The sequence below is a fragment of the Sus scrofa genome, chromosome 13 (genome assembly GCF_000003025.6).
Source record: "Sus scrofa isolate TJ Tabasco breed Duroc chromosome 13, Sscrofa11.1, whole genome shotgun sequence".
Taxonomy (NCBI): domain Eukaryota; kingdom Metazoa; phylum Chordata; class Mammalia; order Artiodactyla; family Suidae; genus Sus; species Sus scrofa.
Genome location: NC_010455.5, coordinates 81,536,725 through 81,556,214, shown reverse-complemented (window position 1 = coordinate 81,556,214; position 19,490 = coordinate 81,536,725). Strand labels below are relative to the sequence as shown.

At 45.5% G+C, this 19,490-nt stretch overlaps 1 protein-coding gene across 1 annotated transcript in view; it reads right to left on the bottom strand.

The window, feature by feature from the left end:
- TRIM42 (tripartite motif containing 42) overlaps nt 1-18,626 on the bottom strand; it is a 29,805-nt gene extending 11,179 nt beyond the window's left edge. The window contains 5 exon segments of the mRNA XM_013982083.2: nt 565-789; nt 4,108-4,931; nt 10,269-10,966; nt 16,809-17,016; nt 17,019-18,626. Coding sequence (XP_013837537.2) covers nt 565-789; nt 4,108-4,931; nt 10,269-10,966; nt 16,809-17,016; nt 17,019-17,148 — 2,085 coding nt within the window. The 5' untranslated portion in view covers nt 17,149-18,626.

Genomic DNA, 19,490 nt, shown 5'->3' with positions numbered 1-19,490 from the left:
TGTCTTATTTTCCTCTGAACCTCTAAATCCTAATGCAATACCTGGCACAAATGTTTTCTTTTTTTTTTTTTTTTTTGTCTTTTTTTTGTTGTTGTTGTTGTTGTTGTTGTTGCTATTTCTTGGGCCGCTCCCGCGGCATATGGAGGTTCCCAGGCTAGGGGTCGAATCGGAGCTGTAGCCACCGGCCTACGCCAGAGACACAGCAACGCGGGATCCGAGCCGTGTCTGCAACCTACACCACAGCTCACGGCAACGCCGGATCGTTAACCCACTGAGCAAGGGCAGGGACCGAACCCGCAACCTCATGGTTCCTAGTCGGATTCGTTAACCACTGCGCCACGACAGGAACTCCACAAATGTTTTCTGAATCAAACTGAACTGACAATTCTCAAGCCCCCTTTGCCAAGTTGGTCAACACCAGGGCCCTCTCTGTGCTCTTGAATTAAGTTTTCTGGGAGTAGAGGAAGGTGTCATTTGGTGGATTCCACGATCTCATGATCATCCTAATGGAGCTGCATCCTAAGCTGATCAAGAAAATCTGTCAAGAAATAGTGTACACAGTACCTTGCAGATGTCGCTCCATTGCCCAGGACCGTTATCGTTGATGGCTCTCACTTTGAACAGATACTCAGTGTTGGGGGTCAAGTTGTGCAGCTCCAGGCTCTGCTGCATTATGTCTCGAATTTGTCCACAGAGCTCTGTCCGCACGTTGTTAGGAGGGGAATTGACAAGTTCGTAGAATTCCATCTCAAAAGAATCCACGTCTTCTGTTGGGCATGTCCAGTAAACCTAGAGAGATATGAACATGCCATTCAGCTCTCTTTCCCTTGAAGATCTGAGTCATCAACTGTCTGTGGGGTGAATTTAAACTGACTTGTCCCCTCCAGCTGCTGAAGACTTTGTTTTATATTTTTATTTATGTCTTTATTTTTTTTGCTTTCTTAGGGCTGCACCCACAGCATAGGGAATTTCATAGGCTAAGGGTCGAATTAGCTGCAGCTATGGCTCCATGCCACAGGCAGAGCAACTCAGGATCCGAGCCTCATCTGAGACCTACACCACAGCTCACAGCAATGCTGGATACTTAGCCCATCAAGCAAGGCCAGGGATTGAACCTGCATCCTCATGGATACTAGTCGGGTTCATAACCTGCTACACCACAATGGGAACTCCTCCAACTGCTGAAGACTTTGAGTCAGACCTAGTGCAGCAGCCTTGAAAGGCTGTGTGATGAGTCTTGATGTGATGCTTGCAATGCATTTCAAGGACAGATGCAGTCTCCTTTGGCTTCGTTCCTGTCTGTCAACATGGAGTGATGACCCAAGCACCATTTTTGGAGCACCTACTATGCATCAGATTCTGAGTCAGACAAACCATTTGGTCCTCACAGCCCCCTTTGGGGGGGGGATTTTATTATCCCATTTTACAAGGGAGGCTCAGAAAGGTTATATTTAGCAATTCCAATAGAACTACAGAATACTAGAAGTTGAAAAGTGTACCTACTTCAACCTTCTATTTTATACACAAGGAAGAGGAATTCCAAAGAGGTGAAATCACTTACCCACATAATGGGGAATATATGTTCACACGCAAAGCATAAAACGTCAACTCTTAGAAGAGATACATTAACAAGCGTCAATTAGCAGATTGTGCCTGGTGTATAAATATTTTATAATGATTGTATTTTTAACCAGATATTGCATGCTTTATTTAAATTTTAACAAATTATACGCTATTGCATATAAAATTAATTATATATAATAATTATAATTACTTTTATAAGGATGTAAATTTTAAAGTTGTGTGAATGCATTAATTTATAATTATTTTTATATATTTACACTTTTAAAGCTTTCTCTGTTTTATAACTTATTAATAAAAATTGAATTTTCTGATGATCAAAACATATTTATTTTAAGTATGTACTTGGAAAAGACAAGAAAAGTGTAAGGAAAGAAAGAAAATTAACATTCTTCATAATCCCACAATTCAGTTAATAATTCATTATTATTTCTTTCCAATTATGGAATACACACACATAAATATATATATAATTTGGATTATATTGCTTTGATTCCTGCTTTCTTTCACTAACTACATTTTATATATTTCCCTATATCATTAAAAATTCAGTAAAACACCACTTTAATAACTGCCCTGTAAATGATTTACTCCTTTTATAGTTTGAACATTTAGGTTGTTTCTAATTTTACACTCTAATAAATAACGGCGCAGTGAACACTTTTGGGCATGACTCTTCATCTGAATTTTTAATCATTTCCTTGGGAGGGATTTCTAGAAATAAAGTTGAGTTTTTATAAAAAGAAAAAACTCTTTAGGATTTTTAAGATACCGAGTGACAAGTTCTAAGACTAACTCAAAGAATATTTCCTGTGCCAAAAGAGGACTGTTAAGTCAGCCATCGCTTGAGAGAGATGCCAGCAAAGATTTCATCTCCTGCATCACTGAGCGTTAAGATTGCTGTATGAATTCCATCTCATGATCCGGAAATAGGGATCCATGATATTTTTACATCAAATACCACTGTCTGGCAGTAGGTTTAGCTGTCTTATCTTGAGAGTCAGTGACTTGACTGGGTTTTCCCATGCAGCCTCTCTTGAGCACATCGAGGGACCATTTACCATTTACCCAGGTGGCTGGGGTGAGCTTTCTCTGAGCCCAAGTATAGAGAGATGACCAGTCCTTCTCTTCCAGAGCAAGATCCTGCCCACCTCCCAAGTGGTCTGAGTTGCGTGGAGATGAGACCTAATGCCATCCCTGAGATCGTGTCATATACACTGCAGGCTTTGCTGACCTAATATCATTTGGAAATGCAGATTCAGCTGCTCAGGTGTGGTGTCTGTGATATGAAGGGCAGAGATACTTTGGTGAGTCTGACAGCCCATGAGAGGGATATATTCTACTTTGCAGCAAGATCATGGAGTCCATGGTAGATGGCAAATCATAGATTATGATGACGACTCAGGAGGATAGAGAAGTAAGGCTTGGTCAGTGCCTGGCTTTCATTTCTTGTGTTTAGACCCTTGCTACTGAAGTGTGGTTTGCAGACCGGCAGCAATGCCAACACCTGGAAGTTTGTTACAGTTGCAGAATCTCAGGGCCCACTGAGACCCATTGAAGCAGACTCTGCATTTTAACAAGATCCCCACGTGCATATTATTGTTTGAAAACCACTAGTTTAAGCTTCAAGGATACTAAGTCTTGGTGAGTATTTTCAGATCATAGGGGCAAAATGTGGGCTCTGCCACTTGGAAGCAGACCATGGGTTGGCTTGGGAGATGTGCCTTCAGGGAAGCCCAAGAAGAGGCAAGATGTGCTGCTCTCATAAGATACCTTTTTTCCTACTGGGACTTTAATAAAACATTCTATAAACAGTTCAGTTTAGGTTCAGCTGGATTTGAAAGTAATGTTAAGAGAAGGGCCATTTGTTCGTGTTAGGCCAGAAGGACAAGGGAGAGTCCTGTCCCCTGAGGCCAGGTGATGGCAGAGGTTTGTGAGAAAGCGACACTCCCACCAAAAAAGCAAAAAACAAAAAACAAAAACACACACACAAAAAAACAGCTGAATTTCAGGAGATAAGAATTGGAATTTCATCCAGGATTATCCTTCTAATCTTTCCAAATCCAGAAGCGTCCAGATATTTTCTTTAGAAAAAGTAGCAATTTAGAGGAATCACAGCTAATATATAATGGAGCCTGCATTTCTAATTCCAATTTCTGCACTCCCTCTACTGCTACAGGCTTTTCTCTGGGAAATACTACTCTCTCCGAGCAGTCTCTTTCAAATTACTTTGGTTCCCAAGCTGCATTCTCTGTCAATAGAGAAGCTGCCTTTGAAGTGGCATTGGGGTTTTCAGATGTATCTCTGGCTATAAGTTAAATATATTGTTTGGTTTAAGCCAATCTTGGGCTATTCATGATTTCAGGAACTTATTCCTTTTGAATGGCTCAGCACAAAGGGTCCAGGGGAACAGACTTGAGTGACCCTAGAGGTCAAAGAGGTAAGTGCAACCTTTCCTGACCCCCCATCTCCATGCCATGGCCCACACCCTCCCATCTTCCCTGAGGGGCCCAGAGCCTTTCTTACCTTGGCAGCTCTCGGATATACCAGAGTCTGGTAGATAATGATGGGGCCTGGAGTCTTCACAGAGCCATCACTGAATGAGTACCAGTTGTGGAAACTGCTGCTGTTCTGGACAGGCTGGTTTTCTACTCCCGCACTCCAGTATGTGTAGAGGCCGTCTGTGGGCTTGGCAGGTGCGGCTGACTGGGCTCGTCCATAGACCTCCAGACCCCCCTTGGTCTTCTCACAGCTGGGGCCACTGAAGGACAGCAAGGAGGAGCTTCGCTGGTATATCTGCTGGTTGCCGAAGCTGTGGGTGCTGAAAGTGACCTTCCTGGCAATCATCATTTCTGAGTGCAGGGGATAGGGGGACGGCAGGGAGTCCCCTGAGGAGCACACCTTCTTGGGACCTGTGGGGAAGAGCTCATGGATGGCGCTGGAGAGCTCAGCAAAGTCCAAGGACATGCAGGTCAAAGAGTGTAGCCGAAGTTGTGGGTCGGGCCTGAAGGTGCTCTGGATGCCGTCCTCAATCTGGTCCACCAGAATTTTGGCCGACTGTAGGAACGCCACCTGCCCTGTCTCCTTCAGCGCTTCCTTGGAGTAGGCAATCAGGCCATCCATTTCGTTCACTTTCATGGTGGTGACGTACACATATTTTTCTATCTCCTTCTGCCTGGCCACTTCTAGATTCTCTATCTGCTCCATGATGGCTTTCTCTTTCTCCTGGAGAATGCTGCGTAGCTTGAGAAATCCAGTTCTGATCTCCTTTCGCTTTACCTCCTTGTCGGCTTTAAAGCTGTTTTTTAAAATGTTGAATTCCATGAGGTCATTATCAATCTCATATCGGACTGCAAAACAACCAAGTTGGTTATGTCAGTTCAATTGTTCATTTCCCCACGTGTCAAAGCCCATGGCAAACTGGGGCAAATTAACTCGGGCTCCAAAGTAGTGGGTGGAAAGGGAGGGAAGCCACGTGGAGCTGGGCTGAAAGATGTTAGCATAGGTTTATAAAGTGAACATGGCCTCGCTCCAAATGGTCCGCACTTCCTCCTACACTTCCCTTGGGTATGACAGCTGTCCTTCCCTGGCGTACTTCTAGTTAGTAATCCCTGCTGCCCTAGGTCTGAAGTTAGAAGTTCAAGGCCACCCTTGATATTAGTTTTCACCAGACTTCACTTGTCAGTACATTGAATTTGAGAAGAGGTGATGTCACAAAGTGATGGGTTTTGTGGCAATGGGATAAAGTCTAAATTTCTCTTGACTACTTCCAAATATTGCCTTGCCCCATTCACCAAAACCCAGCCCTAAACAACAGCGGCAAATCAGCAAAGTTCCCCTTTGCCGTGGCTGCTCTCTGACTTATCCTTTTTCTCCACTGGAGGCTTTGACTCCTTTGGGTTCATCTAGGCTCCCTCTCTTACCTATTCTCCACTTCCTTTCCAGAAAGAGTCTGCTGTTACACTTCAACGAGAAACCAACTCATTCTTCAGTCTCTCACATGGCATTTGGATTTTAAGATCACTTAGTCATTCAACAAACATTTACTGGACACCTGTTCCATGTCTCATGCCTGTCTAGGCTCTCGGATACAGATATGAGTATGAAAAGGCACCAGTGCTCCAGTGTATCCATAAACCAAACGATACCAGGTGCAGAGGATGCCAGGACAGGGTGAGCACATGGTGACCTCTGTCTATGAAGTGGCAACTTTGTTGGCTTTAAAGGGTTTCAGGCATTAGGCAGTGATTTGAAGAAATGTCATCCTTCTATAGTCTATTCTAGAGGAATGTCCTTCCCATGAAAGGCTGACTCTGGTACATTGCTAGGCTATAATTTACTCTCCAAATTTACTCAGCAGTGGGGGTGACCAAGTTGTGGTTCTTAACATAGCCCTGCCTGGGTACACAAGACCATGACTGCCTTGGGTACCACCATGACTAGGGTGTGTAGAGATGCTGGAAAGATGTTTGTTGAGTGACAGCCATTGTGTCCTGTTTTCTAACATCTCTGGGGTGAATATCAGCAGTGTTGCTCTCTGGCCTACTTTCTGAAGCCCCATTTCCTTTGCCCACCTCTTCCCTCACACTGGCCCAGAGGATGGAGAGGCAAAACAGATGGGGGCTGAACAGGAAGCTCTTAGGACGTGATTACAGCGTGTTGAGAAATGCTCTCTGTCTCCCACCCCCATGCCATATGCAAGCCCTACTGTGGCTTAGAGCAGCTGAAATTCCACTTTATGCATTAATTCCTTTGACTCGTCGATAGTTACTCACTTCACTTTTTTTTTTTTGATGTCTTTTTAGAGCCGCACCTGGGGCATATGGAGGTTCCCAGGCTAGGGGTCTAATTGGAGCTGTTGCTGCCGGCCTGCGCCAGAGCCATAGCAACGCCAGATCCGAGCCATGTCTGTGATCTACACCACAGCTCAGGGCAATGCCGGATCCTTAACCCACTGAGCGAGGCCAGGGATTGAATCCACAACCTCATGGTTCCTAGCTGGATTCGTTTCTGCTGCACCACCATGGGAACTCCTAGTTACTCACTTGAATAGGAAATCCCTTGTTTCATTAGGAACAGTCAGGCTTCTAGAGAGCCAGTTCTGGAGTGATAGGATAAAAATATCTTAGATCAGGGGAAGAGGGAGCACCAGGAGAAGAGAAAAGAAAGACGAGGCCAGAAGCACATCCCCATCAATGCCCCTTACAAATATAGCAGCTTTGCAAGAGTTGGTCTTAGAACAAAATTAAAGTCTCTTTCAGGCAACATACTTAAAATTGGCTACTATTTATTAAACATTTATTTAGATCATATCCTTATATGATTATGTATCACACATATGGGTCATATCCATATATTATCATACATTATCCATATCTTCGTATAAGGAAGATACTGTTCCCATTTACAGATGGGCTCAGAAAGGTTAATTGACTGTTCAGTGTCACACAGCAAGTAACTAGGGAAAACCAGGGCTAATTCTATTTATCTACCTCCAGACCCTATGTTCTTAATTGCTCCAGCTGTCCTTCTCTACACAAAGCAAAACAAAACAAAACTTCTCTTGGCCTTACCTGCTAAGTGAATCCACCTGAGCTGGGGCTCAGGCATCCAAGTGAGACAGTTTGCAGCTAGGTTTACAATCTAACAGAGGGAATCTTCTGGGGATCTTTTTTAAAAATGCTGATTCTGATGCAATCAGTATGGGGTGGGGTCTGAGGCTCTGCATTTCTAACACGCTCCCAGGTGATGCCCGTGCTGCTGGCCCTTGGACCATACGTTGAGAGGCAAGGAGCTCAACTTCTGAGCCCCTTTAAGCCAGTGGTTCTCAACTTTGGTGTCACATTAGAATCACATGAGAGCTTTTGAAAAATCCTCATTGCTTAGCCTGCATCTCTGTAGGGATGGGATATGGGTATTTGCTGTCAGTAAACCTCTGTGCTGGTCTCAATGAGCAGCTGGGGTTGACCCTGAGGCTTTCAACATCACCCCAAACTGGATCTTCTCTCCAGAGCCCAGAGTTTCTCAGAGTGTGTTCTCAGATTGCTTGCGTTTGAATTGTATGGAGATCTATTAACAATGCAGATTTATGGCACCTCCCCAGAAAGTCACTGGAGTCCTTAAGGGCAAGTTTGAACCCTGGTTTGAAAAAAATTTTTTTAACAAGGATGCACAGGCTACATTCTTTAGCCCTGTATCTGAATGGTATATGAATGGATATGCCATGAAAGTAGCCCCTTCCCAATGGCTGAGCTCTCTGGAATTTGTACTGATGTCCCTTCATTGTCTGGCTTTTAGGTGTCCTGGACTTTGAGAAAATGATCCCAGGTTTCTCCTGTGTTAAAGACCCAGGCTTCCTAGGGTTGCATGGGGCTCTCAGCAGGCTACAGGTAGCAGCCCCTTCCCTAAGCTGAGGCTCCAGAAAATCCAGCCAAGCTCAGACCATGGGTACCACCTTAAAAAAAACCCTCCAGGAATAATGGGGGTTCTATTGGCCTGGCAATATGCTTCCTGTAGGCTTTCTTTAATATAGGGGCTGCCCTGGTGGCGTTCCCATACTGAATAAACCTCAGCTGACAAAATGTTTTCAGGTATGGGGCAATTGAGAAATCAAGGTATTCCTAAACATTCATGCTGGGGAGAGGTCCTGGGGACATGGTTAGCAAAATCTGACCCACCTGTATGTGTGCTGGGACCTTTCTGTGTAGCTCAGGGGAAAGTCGCCCCCTTCTCATCTGTCCAGGCATGTTTGCATGGACAGTGAACTATCTAACAGGGGAGAGCATAGGTTGATCTGCTGCACTCTGGTCACTTGCCACTAGGCCACTACTTAGGGAAATAGACCCCAGTAGGGTGGTAGTGGTGGTTGCCATTGTTTTTAAATCTATCTTTAGATTCTGGTCACTCTTCTTTTTTTGCGTGGGGGGAGTGCTACATGTGCAGCACAAGGAAGTTCCCAAGCTAGGGGTCAAACTGGAGCTGCAGCTGCCAGCCTACACCGCAGCCACAGCAATGGGAGATCCAAGCCAGGTCTGTGACCCACACCACAGCTCATGGCAACACTGGATCCATAACCCACTAAGAGAGGCCAGGGATCGAGCCCACATCTTCATGGGTACTAGTCAGGTTCATTTCCACTGAGCCACATCGGGAACTCCTGATTCTGGTCACTCTTCAGCAGAATAGGTTAAGTGAATGCTAGGGAACTGACATGGGCTTTGGAGTCAGAGAGACTGGGTCTGCCACTTACTAGGGGCTCTGTGCCAGTTACAGAATCCCAGTTGTCTCAACCACAACGGGAGTTTTAATGCCTATACTGTAAGATTTTTGAAAAGATTAGACATAATTCTTCTAAAAGGCCTGGGTGAAATAGATCTCTGTTCAAAGAATCTATTCCCAGGAGCAAAGAGCCTAAAAGGATCCCTGAGATCCTCACGTCTAACCTGCTGGATATACAGCGAGAAATTACTGAACCCTGTAAGATATTGTTGGACTGGGTTCCATCATGAAAACTTGAGTCAGTTTCTCTTATAGAAACTATATTACATGTAGCCAATGTCAAATAACCACGCACAGGCAGGCAGGGGAAAAACAAGCTGTTCACTAGAATGTTATTGACTATTTCTGGGTTTTTGCATTATTATATATTTGCTACCAGTTCATTTGCTTTGTTGCTTGTAACTTTGGGGGAAAATCTGTTGGGGAAAATGTAAAATTGAGGTAACTCTCAACACTGCCAATTCTTTTCCCCTTCAAACTGAAGATACTGAAGAAATCCAAATTTAGTGGCAAAACACCTTAGAAAGGCTCACAGAACTTCAGGATACTACAGGATCAAACTCTCCATTCTCCAAAGGGGAAAATGAGGCCCAAGGTCATGAAAACTATAACCAATATTATAGAATCTTTATGTATTTATTATGTGTTAGAGAGAGAGTTACTACTATTATAATAGGGAAAAACAAATCTGACTCTGTATTACATCTACTCCTTTCGCTTTACCTACCTTTGTGCTCTGTTGCCTGTGCTTAGTCATGCTGGCTTTGCACCTTTTGTAAAAGCATGCTGGCTACCTCCTAAAAGATACAGGATAGCCTATTCTGAAGGCTCTGACCTTTAAGAGTCCATTCATATAAAGATAAAAAGTTGCAGTACTGAGAATAACATGTGTTTGTTGTAGGTTTACAGAAACATTGTGACCTAACCTACAAGTAAAGCTCTAAGGACAAAGGATTCTGACATGGAAAAGTTTGCAACAACAAATCTCCCGCCTCCTTCAAGTTGCCATTAAAAGGGCTTTGCTGAAACCCTTTGGTTTGGTTTTGGGGTACCAAGCACCTGTCTTCCTGTACAGCTCCCCAGTAATCCTTTCTCTGCTCCAAACTCCAACATTTCCTCAGTTGGTTTGGCCTTGCTGTGTGTGGGGCACGTGAGTTTGTCATCAGTGACGCTATTATCCCCATTGTATAGATAAAAAAACCAAGGCGCAGGGAGGTTAAGTGGCTGGCTGGTAGTTGCCAGGTATGGGTACCAGGCCACTGACTTGCGCCTTGCTCAGTGTCTCCCAGGGCTTGGACTGCTCTGCCAGGTGGAGGTAAGGCTCTCCCTAAACAGATCATCTCCAACCACCTTCCCCATCAGTTCCTGAGCTAGGAGTTGTGGAGGGAGGGAGGGCGGGGTAGCAAGACCTGCTTTGAATTTGGCGATGGCGCTGAAGAGTGCAGCAGCCCTCTCTGAGCAGGCATCGATGAGGCTGACAGTGTCGTGGCCATTGTGGAAGGAGGTCTTGCAGAAGGTGCAGAGCAACTCGTTGTCGGTCCGGCAATACTCGATGATCCGGCTGGATGGGTGGTGGATGCAGATCTTCTCATCCTGGTCTTCGGTGCTGGTGTCTACGAACACGTGGTCCTGCATGGCCACGTCCGAGTGGAAGGTCTTGAGGCATTCGTTGCACAGGTTGAGGCGGCAGGTGATGCAGCGCTTGTAGGCGATGCGCTGGCTGCGGCAGACCTGGCAGACGATGGGCCCACTGGAGCGGTCAAAGCGCCACTTGAGGTAGCCGTGCTGCTGCATGTAGCGCTTGGTGAGGCGGCCGCGCAGGTAGTTCTCGGGCAGCTGCATCTTCTGGCTGTAGGGCATGCAGTGAGAGCGGTTGCACACGGGGCAGATGAGGATGAAGAAGTTCTCGGTGACCTCGGCGTGCTTCTGCAGGTGCCGCAGGCACTTCTCGCATAGGCTGTGGTGGCAGGGCAGCATGAAAGAGTGCAGGCGCAGCCGGTTGCAGATGGGGCACGACAGGTGGCTGACCAGGTTGCTGTTCGGGGGCATCGACTTCACCTCATCCACCTGCGTGTCGCTGCTGCCAATGCGCAGGGCAGTCTTGGAGCTGAAAGAGGAAGCAAGCACAGGACCTGAGCAGGTAGGCTCCCTTTTCCCACCTCCAAAGAAACCGGGGGCATCACTGAGCCACCACATGATGCACATGAGTGATGGGGGGAAGGGCTGGGCAGTGCCACGGTGTCTGGGTTCTAGACCCGCCTCCACCATCATTTAGCTGGGTGACCCCAGGTAAGTTCATTAACCTCTCTCTTTTCTCTTTGTTATAAAATTAGTGCTCACCTGTTAAGAGTTTTTTGGGAAAATTAAAATTGACATAAATACCAACATGGCCTTACAGTGGTTCCCTGAAACACAGTAAATACTATGCCACTGCTTGTTATTCCTGAGCAAGACAAAAACAGCTGAGACTAGTCCTGTATTGTCAGCTGGTTCTTGGGGTTCTGTTGATCACTGATAATATCACAGCATACCCACAGCAGACAAGGCCATTCCGGGACATTTTGGAACAAAGCAGAAATGAGACCACTTCATCATGTCTGAACTCAGGCAAAAGCAAGAATATTGCCTAAACCACAAACATGACCCAACATCCCTGGTTAAAGGCAGTGACTGCTGCTTTTTCACTAGTTGCAGCATTAGTCTCAACTCTGTTCTTCCTTCCTTCTAGGCAAGATTTATTAACATTCCCAATAGGAGATTTATCCCTGTGTCCTCACCTAAACCCTGGAATGACTTACTGATACCTTCTTACCGAGACACCTCTCATTTGCTCATGGTGTATGCCTCACTTGTTGCAATAGGCCAATACCCCCAATCTCCTCCAACTGTACTAGGTGTGTTCTTGGTGGGTTTTGCCTAGAGGGACACAGACATCATTATTATCCGGATGGAACACAGAATAGAATGGGTAAAGTGTTCTTCCCAGGATACCAGGAGGTCAGTCCCTCAGCCAAGCCTAGCAGCTGTGTGTTCTGACCACCAGACCACAAGTATGACTTAAGGCACCAGGTACTCAGGGCAGGTTACAGACGGTGGAAGGCACTGCCTTAACAGTTGCACCTTCGAGATAAATTTTTTCACCTCCCTCATCCTCAGTTTCCTCATCTGTAAACTAAAGTTCACACTCTTATTTCCTGCGTAAGGATTTTAGAGTCTTCCTGAGATAGTCCAGGGTAAATGCTTAACTGCTGGGTTATAGTAAGCATTCAATACATGGCTACTGTGATGATTCGCTGCTGCTCCTAGCCAGCTCATGTCCACAGCTGGGGAAAGCAATGGTCAAGTCCACAAGAAACATATGCTTCTGCTGTATGTGTGTGTTGAATCTTTTCTAATAACTGGAGCTGACTTCATATAGTATAAGAACTATAGATGAAGTAAATGCATGCTCGTGAAATTCAAGTTCACATTCTAAGAAGCTACAATCAGCGCAAAAGCAGTTCATGAAAATAAGTGAATTAGCCATGAGGATGGAGGTATAAACAGATGTGTAATTTGTGACTATTCCTGTTGCTTCTTTTCTGTTTGTATTAGCGATGCCTGGGGGTTGAGTTTGACACTGTGACTATATTCTTTTTTGCTTTCTCCTTCTTGAAGTCCCTATACACCTTTGGCTCCTTCCCCATTCCCTTAGCCAGGGACCCAGGTCTCAGAGCCCAAACAGTCAAGGGTGATGACCAAACATGCTAGAATGGGGTGGCCCTGTGGTGACAGTGTCCCTTTGGGAGACTCAGGCACCTGGAAATCTCATCCCTTAGAGACTTGGCTGCAGGTGTCCTGGTGTTCAGGCCTGCCAGACTCAACCTTCTCAGCCTTGCTCCTTTCTGCTTTCCCAGCCTCTCTGCTTCCTCCTGCTCGAGGTGTTGAAGTGGTCACCTGGAGGGGCAGGGCAGTTATACACATGAGAGCTGGATGGACTTCTCTAGTTTGATAAGTTGGGACTCAGAATCAGGGTGTAATATAAAGGGAGACAGCACAGAAATCAGAAAGAAGGAGGGAGGCAAGTGTTGGGGAAAGAGAAAGAGAGAGAAGGGAGACAGGTATTAATGACCCAGGGAGCTGGGGTGGAGATGAAGAAGGAAGTGAGAAAAAGAGATGAATAAGGCAGAGGGGATGAAGGAGATTAGAGTGTGGCTGGATGAGCAAGATGCGGAACGGGGAGGCGGTGGTTCAGACCCCAGGAGAGACTCTGGAGGGAAGAGGAGCCTCAGTGTACCCAGTGCCAACCTCCTGACACTTGCAAGAGCTTCTCTGACCATCACTCGATAGCCTTAGGCTTGGCCTTGGGTGTTCAGTGGCCCAGGTTCCGTGCCAAAACAATCACCATGGTCAGCAGCCTTGTCTTCTTGTTGAGATAACTGGCTTCTGCTCCTCCGTACGGAAATCACCTCCTCCCCAGTTTGGGCCTGTTCTTGTACTTGGGTTCCCATTGTATCACCTGGCAAATCTCCTGGTTTCCCTTCTGTTCCTTCTGGGACATTTTGCACTTCAGAATCACCTGGAGGCAGGGAAGGATTTTAAAATTCTGATTTCCAGGGAGTTCCTGTTGTGCCGCAATGGAAATGAATCCAGCTGGTATCCGTGAGGAGGTGGATTCGATCCTTGGCCTCCTTCAGTGGCTCAGGGATCCAGTGTTGCTGTGAGCTGTGGTGTAGGTTGCAGACGCAGCTGGGTCTCGCGTTGCTGTGGCTCTGGCGTAGGCTGGCAGTTGCAGCTCCAATTTGACCTCTAGCCTGGGAACTTCCATATGCCACGGCCGCAGCCCTAAAAAGCCAATTAATAAATAAATAAGTGAATAAAAATAAAATTCTGGAGTTCCCGTCGTGGCGCAGTGGTTAAGGAATCCGACTAGGAACCATGAGGTTGCGGTTCGGTCCCTGCCCTTGCTCAGTGGGTTAACGATCCGGCGTTGCCATGAGCTGTGGTGTAGGTTGCAGACGCGGCTCGGATCCAGCGTTGCTGTGGCTCTGGCGTAGGCCGGTGGCTACAGCTCCGATTCAACCCCTAGCCTGGGAACCTCCATATGCCGGGAGCAGCCCAAAGAAATAGCAAAAAAGACAAAAAATAAAATAAAATAAAATTCTGATTGCCAGGTCAGCCTCCCAGACAGTGAAATCAGAATGTCTGGGGATGGGGGCCGGGCATCAGCAGTTTTTTGTTTGTTTGTTTGTCTTTTTGCCATTTCTTGGGCCGCTCCTGCGGCATATGGCGGTTCCCAGGCTAGGGGTCGAATCGAAGCTGTAGCTGCCAGCCTACGCCAGAGCCATAGCAACGCAGGATCCAAGCCATGTCTGTGACCTACACCACAGCTCATGGCAACGCCGGATCGTTAACCCACTGAGCAAGGGCAGGGATCGAACCTACAACCTCATGGTTCCTAGTCAGATTCGTTAACCACTGCGCCACGACGGGAACTCCCATCAGCAGTTTTTAAAGACCCCTCCCCCCAGGGGATTCTAATGCAAAACCAAGTTTGGGAGCTACTGGCCTAAGCTTCTGCCAAAGCACCCATGCCCTCCCTTCCCTGTTGAAATGGGCTCCGTGGCTCTGGACTGCTGCTGTGCAGAACGTGGGGCAGTTGAGGGGAGTGTGCTTGCTATTTTCTGCATCTTAGAACTTCTGAACTCCCATCCAGAACCCCTGGGTTCTCTATTCATGCAAACACCAGGAGGGGCCCATGAGCTGAGAGGCCCCTTTATTAAACATCTGCTAAGTGCTGAACTGCCAGAGAGATCATGTTCCTCCCCTGAATTCATGGAACCTTTGCTCAGAAAATCATTTTCCCATCCTTGAAAGGCTTCCAATTTGCCTTTCATTTTTCTGCCTCTCCAAGTGCTGTCATCTTAAAGTGCTGACCTCTGGTCTTTCCCCGCTAAGAAGTCTGCCCCTGCTACTCCAGAGTCCCCTCATGTGTGACATCCGGAGACCACTGTGCTCAAAGCAGGAAGAGACTATGCAGTGCAGGACACCAAGTGTTAATGCCCTAAGGGAGTAATTGAGACCTCCCTGCTGTGACTTCTGGCTGGGAAGAGAAGGCTGATCAGAGTTCATGGCCATCTGGGGAACCTGTATAGGCCTTAGGGATCAAAAGTGACCTGAAGAAGTTACTGCTTTTCTGATAAGTGTTGCAGATATCAAGGGTTCTAAGGAGGATGAGGAAGAGCCATTTAAATTTTGACATCACGTGATAGATTTCAGGGCTCTTATTATTCCTTATACCCCCCTGAATCATGGCAGATACCTTACTCTCCATTTTGCATGACAGCATTTTATTTATTTATTTATTTATTTTTATTATTTTCACTTTTTTGTCTTTTTGCCATTTCTTAGGCCACTCCTGTGGCATATGGAGGTTCCCAGGCTAGGGGTCCAATCAGAGCTGTAGCCACCAGCCTATGCCATAGCCACAGCAACGCAGGATCCGAGCCGCGTCTGTGACCTACACCACAGCTCATGGCAACGCCGGATCCTTAACCCACCGAGCAAGGCCAGGGATCGAACCCGCAACCTCATGGTTCCTAGTCGGATTCGTTAACCCCTGAGCCACAATGGGAAATCCTGCATGACAGCATTTTAAACACAGACTCTGTGTTCCAAATCTGACTGCATCTTACTAATTATGTGATCTTGGGCCACTCAGCCTCCCAAATATTTGGTTTCCTCATTGATGTGGTGGGCCTGGAGTAAAGGTTACCTGGGGTTACCCATGCAATATCTGGTAGATTGCTTTTGCATAAAGTATTAGCTGTTAGTATTTTGTAAAGGTGACAGAGGTGGGGTTCCGGAGAGCACAGCACTCACACACTGGGGGGAGCCTGGATTTGGAACTCAGGTCTACACTGGTTAGTGGCTATTTAGGACACATACACTTAATTGCTACAAAATTCTTTTTTTTTTTTTTTTTTTTTTTTTGTAGTTGAAGTAAGTTTTATTACTGCATTGTTAAACACAAACCCAAAATATTTAAAATAATAACACCATTGAATATATACTTTTCCTACTACATTAAGTACAAAACAGATTATTTAAAGTTTTTTTTTTGTTTGTTTGTTTGTTTTAGCTGCACTTGTGGTGTGTGTATGTTCCAGGGCCAGGGATTGAACTATGCCATAGTAGTAACCAGAGCTACAGCTGTGACCATGCTGGATCCTTAATCCACTGAGCCACCAGGGTACTCCCTATTTATATTATTTTTGGTTCTTTTATTTCCTTCCAGTTTGAGATATAATTGACATATTGCACTGTATAAGTTTAAGGTGTTCAACAGAAAGATTTGATTTACAAACATCATGAAGTGTTTATCACCGTAATTTAGTGAATATCCCTCATCTCATACAGATACAAATTTAAAGAAATAGAAAAATAATTAAGATTTTTTTTCTTGTGCTAAGAACTCTTGGGATTTATTCTCTTACCAACATTCATATATAGCCTACAGTAGTGTTAATTGTATTTATCACACTGTACATTATATCCCTAGTACCTATTTATCTCATACCTGGACATTTGTACCTCTTAACTGCCTCCATCCAATTCCCCCCTCCCTACCCCTGCCTCTGGTAATCACAAATCTGATCTTTTCCTATGAGTTTGTTTGTTTTTGAAGTATTACCGACCTACAACAGCTTCTGTTATCAGCTTCTGTTACACAACATAGTGATTAGGCATTTCAAATGATCACCATGATGTCTAGTTACCAAAAACTATGTAATATCTTCGTAGGGTGACATATTGTAACTAGACTTAATTACCACCAATTCTTGGCCTCCTTTTTTTAGAAAAAGAGATGGACTTCGGGGGGTGGGGGTACTGGCCTGCCCTGTCCCAGCTGGCGGGGGCCCCCGTTTTCCCGAGCCCCAGTGGCCCACGTGTGGGTGTGCGGTACTTACGAGGTACGGATGCTCCTGAGGCGGCCCTTGTGGAACGTGATGGTGGCATTGCGGCAGCAGCGGCTCTCATAGTAGTGGCACTGGAGGTTGCCGCTGGTTGTGCAGCAGCACTTACAGTTGGGGTCATTGGCCCAGGAGCAGCAGCACCAGTGGCAGTTGGGGTTCTCGGAACAGGTGCAGTGGCAGCACTGGCAGTTCCGCTCGTCTTATAGGGGCAGGGAAAGCAGGTGCAGTTCCGCTCCGAGGTGAAGAGGAACTTGCAGCACAGACACGAGCATAGCCGGGGACAACATCTCTGCCATGTACAGCATGGAGAGCAGACACACATGGCAGTCTCCATGTCTGCTTACATGATTGCAACCGCCCTCCAGAGTTCTTGATGCCTCCCCCACCAAAAGCCTGCTATCAGTTCTCCTGTGGAGGGGGTCCCTCCTCCCCTGATGAGGCCTGTCAGCTTGGAGGTTGCAAGAGGTTGGCTGGTCTGTGGCCTTCACAGGCGGTGTCCCTGCTAGGAAGCTCATGGGCTGGTATTTATGTAGATCAGCCTGAGGCCATTTGCTTATGTCACAATCCCTGTGTCCCCACCACTATCACTATATAGGGTGGGGATTGGCATCTGGGGAAGTGGCAGGTGGGCTGATGGACACTCCCTACTTCCATAGGACCAGCTCCAGAGGCGGTGTCAAAGCAGAGAGCATCGTCAAGGTTCAGCTGTTGCTTGTCACCTTTTGGGTTATGGGGTGGATTTCAAAAGCTATTTCTCTTTGCTTGGTGCTTTCCCTACAACGAGGGCAAGATGACTTCAGGGTATGTTTTCATAGGCTGAAAGGCCCAGGATGGTCAACATGTAGACTGACATGATAATCCTTTCCTGGGACTTTTTTTGCATTGATAGAACTCTTTATTTGATGAACGAATTGCAGTGCTTACAAACAATAATAATGCCATATATAAAGGGAACCGCCATTTGGAGAAAGAATTAAAGAAAAACAAGACATGGGTTCTTTAAGGCACTTGTTTCAGTAGCCATTGAGTTTGTCAGTTACTGCAGAGTCACTGCTGATTTAATGAGGCTTCAGACATAAATCATTCTGACTATTTCTTGGCCTTTTTTGCAGCCTCATGGGGTTTGGCTGAGACTCAAGCTCTGTTTCCTACGGCCCCAGCCTTCCCACTCCCATCCCATTGTATCCCTTTTATCAAGAGGCTGGAACTCTGCATGAGACTTGTTATCTTTTCTTTTAGTATATGCTCAGTATCTCTAGAAGTGACCTTCTATTTTAGGGGAGAAATTTGCTTTTTACTTTACGTAGGCTGTAAAGATTAAAAGCGCAGAAATTTGACCAACATATCATTTATATGGTCTAAACACTGTCTTATTTTTTTTCCAAAAAGAAGCAAAGGTGGGAGCTGAATTAGGCTGCAGGAATTTATTGCATAAAAATTATCTCTCCCTATGATTATCACCTTTATGATAAAAAACATTCACTGAGTGCTAACTGCTCCAACCACACAAATGAAAATTCTGAATCATAGGCTATGTGCTTAATCGGCTGGTTGATTTAGTTAGTTATTTGTAATTACTAAATCACTTACATGATATACCAGTTCATACTGACGCCAATGGTGTATGAGAGACAATTTCCCCCCACCTTTCCCCAAACTCGGTTTTATCAATATTCTTTTCTATTTTCTAGGCATAGAAGTTGGAGTTTCACTCCTGAATTTATTTTCACTGGTCTATGCAAAGCTTCCTCTTTTGGGGGGTGGGGGTCTGCACCTGTGCATGTGGAAGTTCTGGGGGCCAGCAGTGACCCAAGCCACAGTGGTGACAATACCAGGCCCTTAACCTACTGAGCCACCAGGGAATGCCCAAGGCTTCCCTTTTTTAAAACTTTTTTAAAAAGTTTTATTGAAGTATAGTTTATTTACAAGGTTGTGATAATTCTGCTGTATAACAAAGTGATTCATTTATACATATACCTACATCAATTCTCTTTCAGATTCTTTTCCCACATAGATCATCACAGAATATTAGGTAGAGTTCTCTGTGCTGTACAGCAGGTTCCCACTGGCCAATCATTCCATATACCTGCGTGTGCATACACAAATCCCAAACCCCCAATCCATCCCTCCCCCACTACCCGACCTCTCCCCTATGGTAACCATAAGATTTTCGGAGTCTGTGAGTCTGTTTCTGTTCTACAAATAAGTTCACTGGTGTCCTTTTTTTAAGATTCCACATATAAGTGATGGCATATGATGTTTGTCTTTTAAATTTTTTTAAAAATTTTATTCACTGGCCACATTAAAGTTTTAGAGTAATTCAATGCATATTTACAAGATCGTGTAATTATCACCGCTACCTAATTCCAGAACATTGTCGTCACTTCCAAAAGACACTCTGTACTTATTAGCTGACACTGTCTATGCCTCTTCTCCACAGTCCCTGGCAAATATTAATCCACTTTCTATATCTACAATTTGTCTATTGTAGACATGTGATATAAAAGGAGTCAAATAATATGTGACCTTTTGAATCTGGTTTCTTTCACTTAGCAGTATGTTTTCAAGGTTCATGCATGTATCAAAATTTCACTTTATTTATTTATTTATTTTTGTCTTTTTGCCTTTTCTAGGGCCGCTCCCGTGGCATATGGAGGTTCCCAGGCTAGGGGTCGA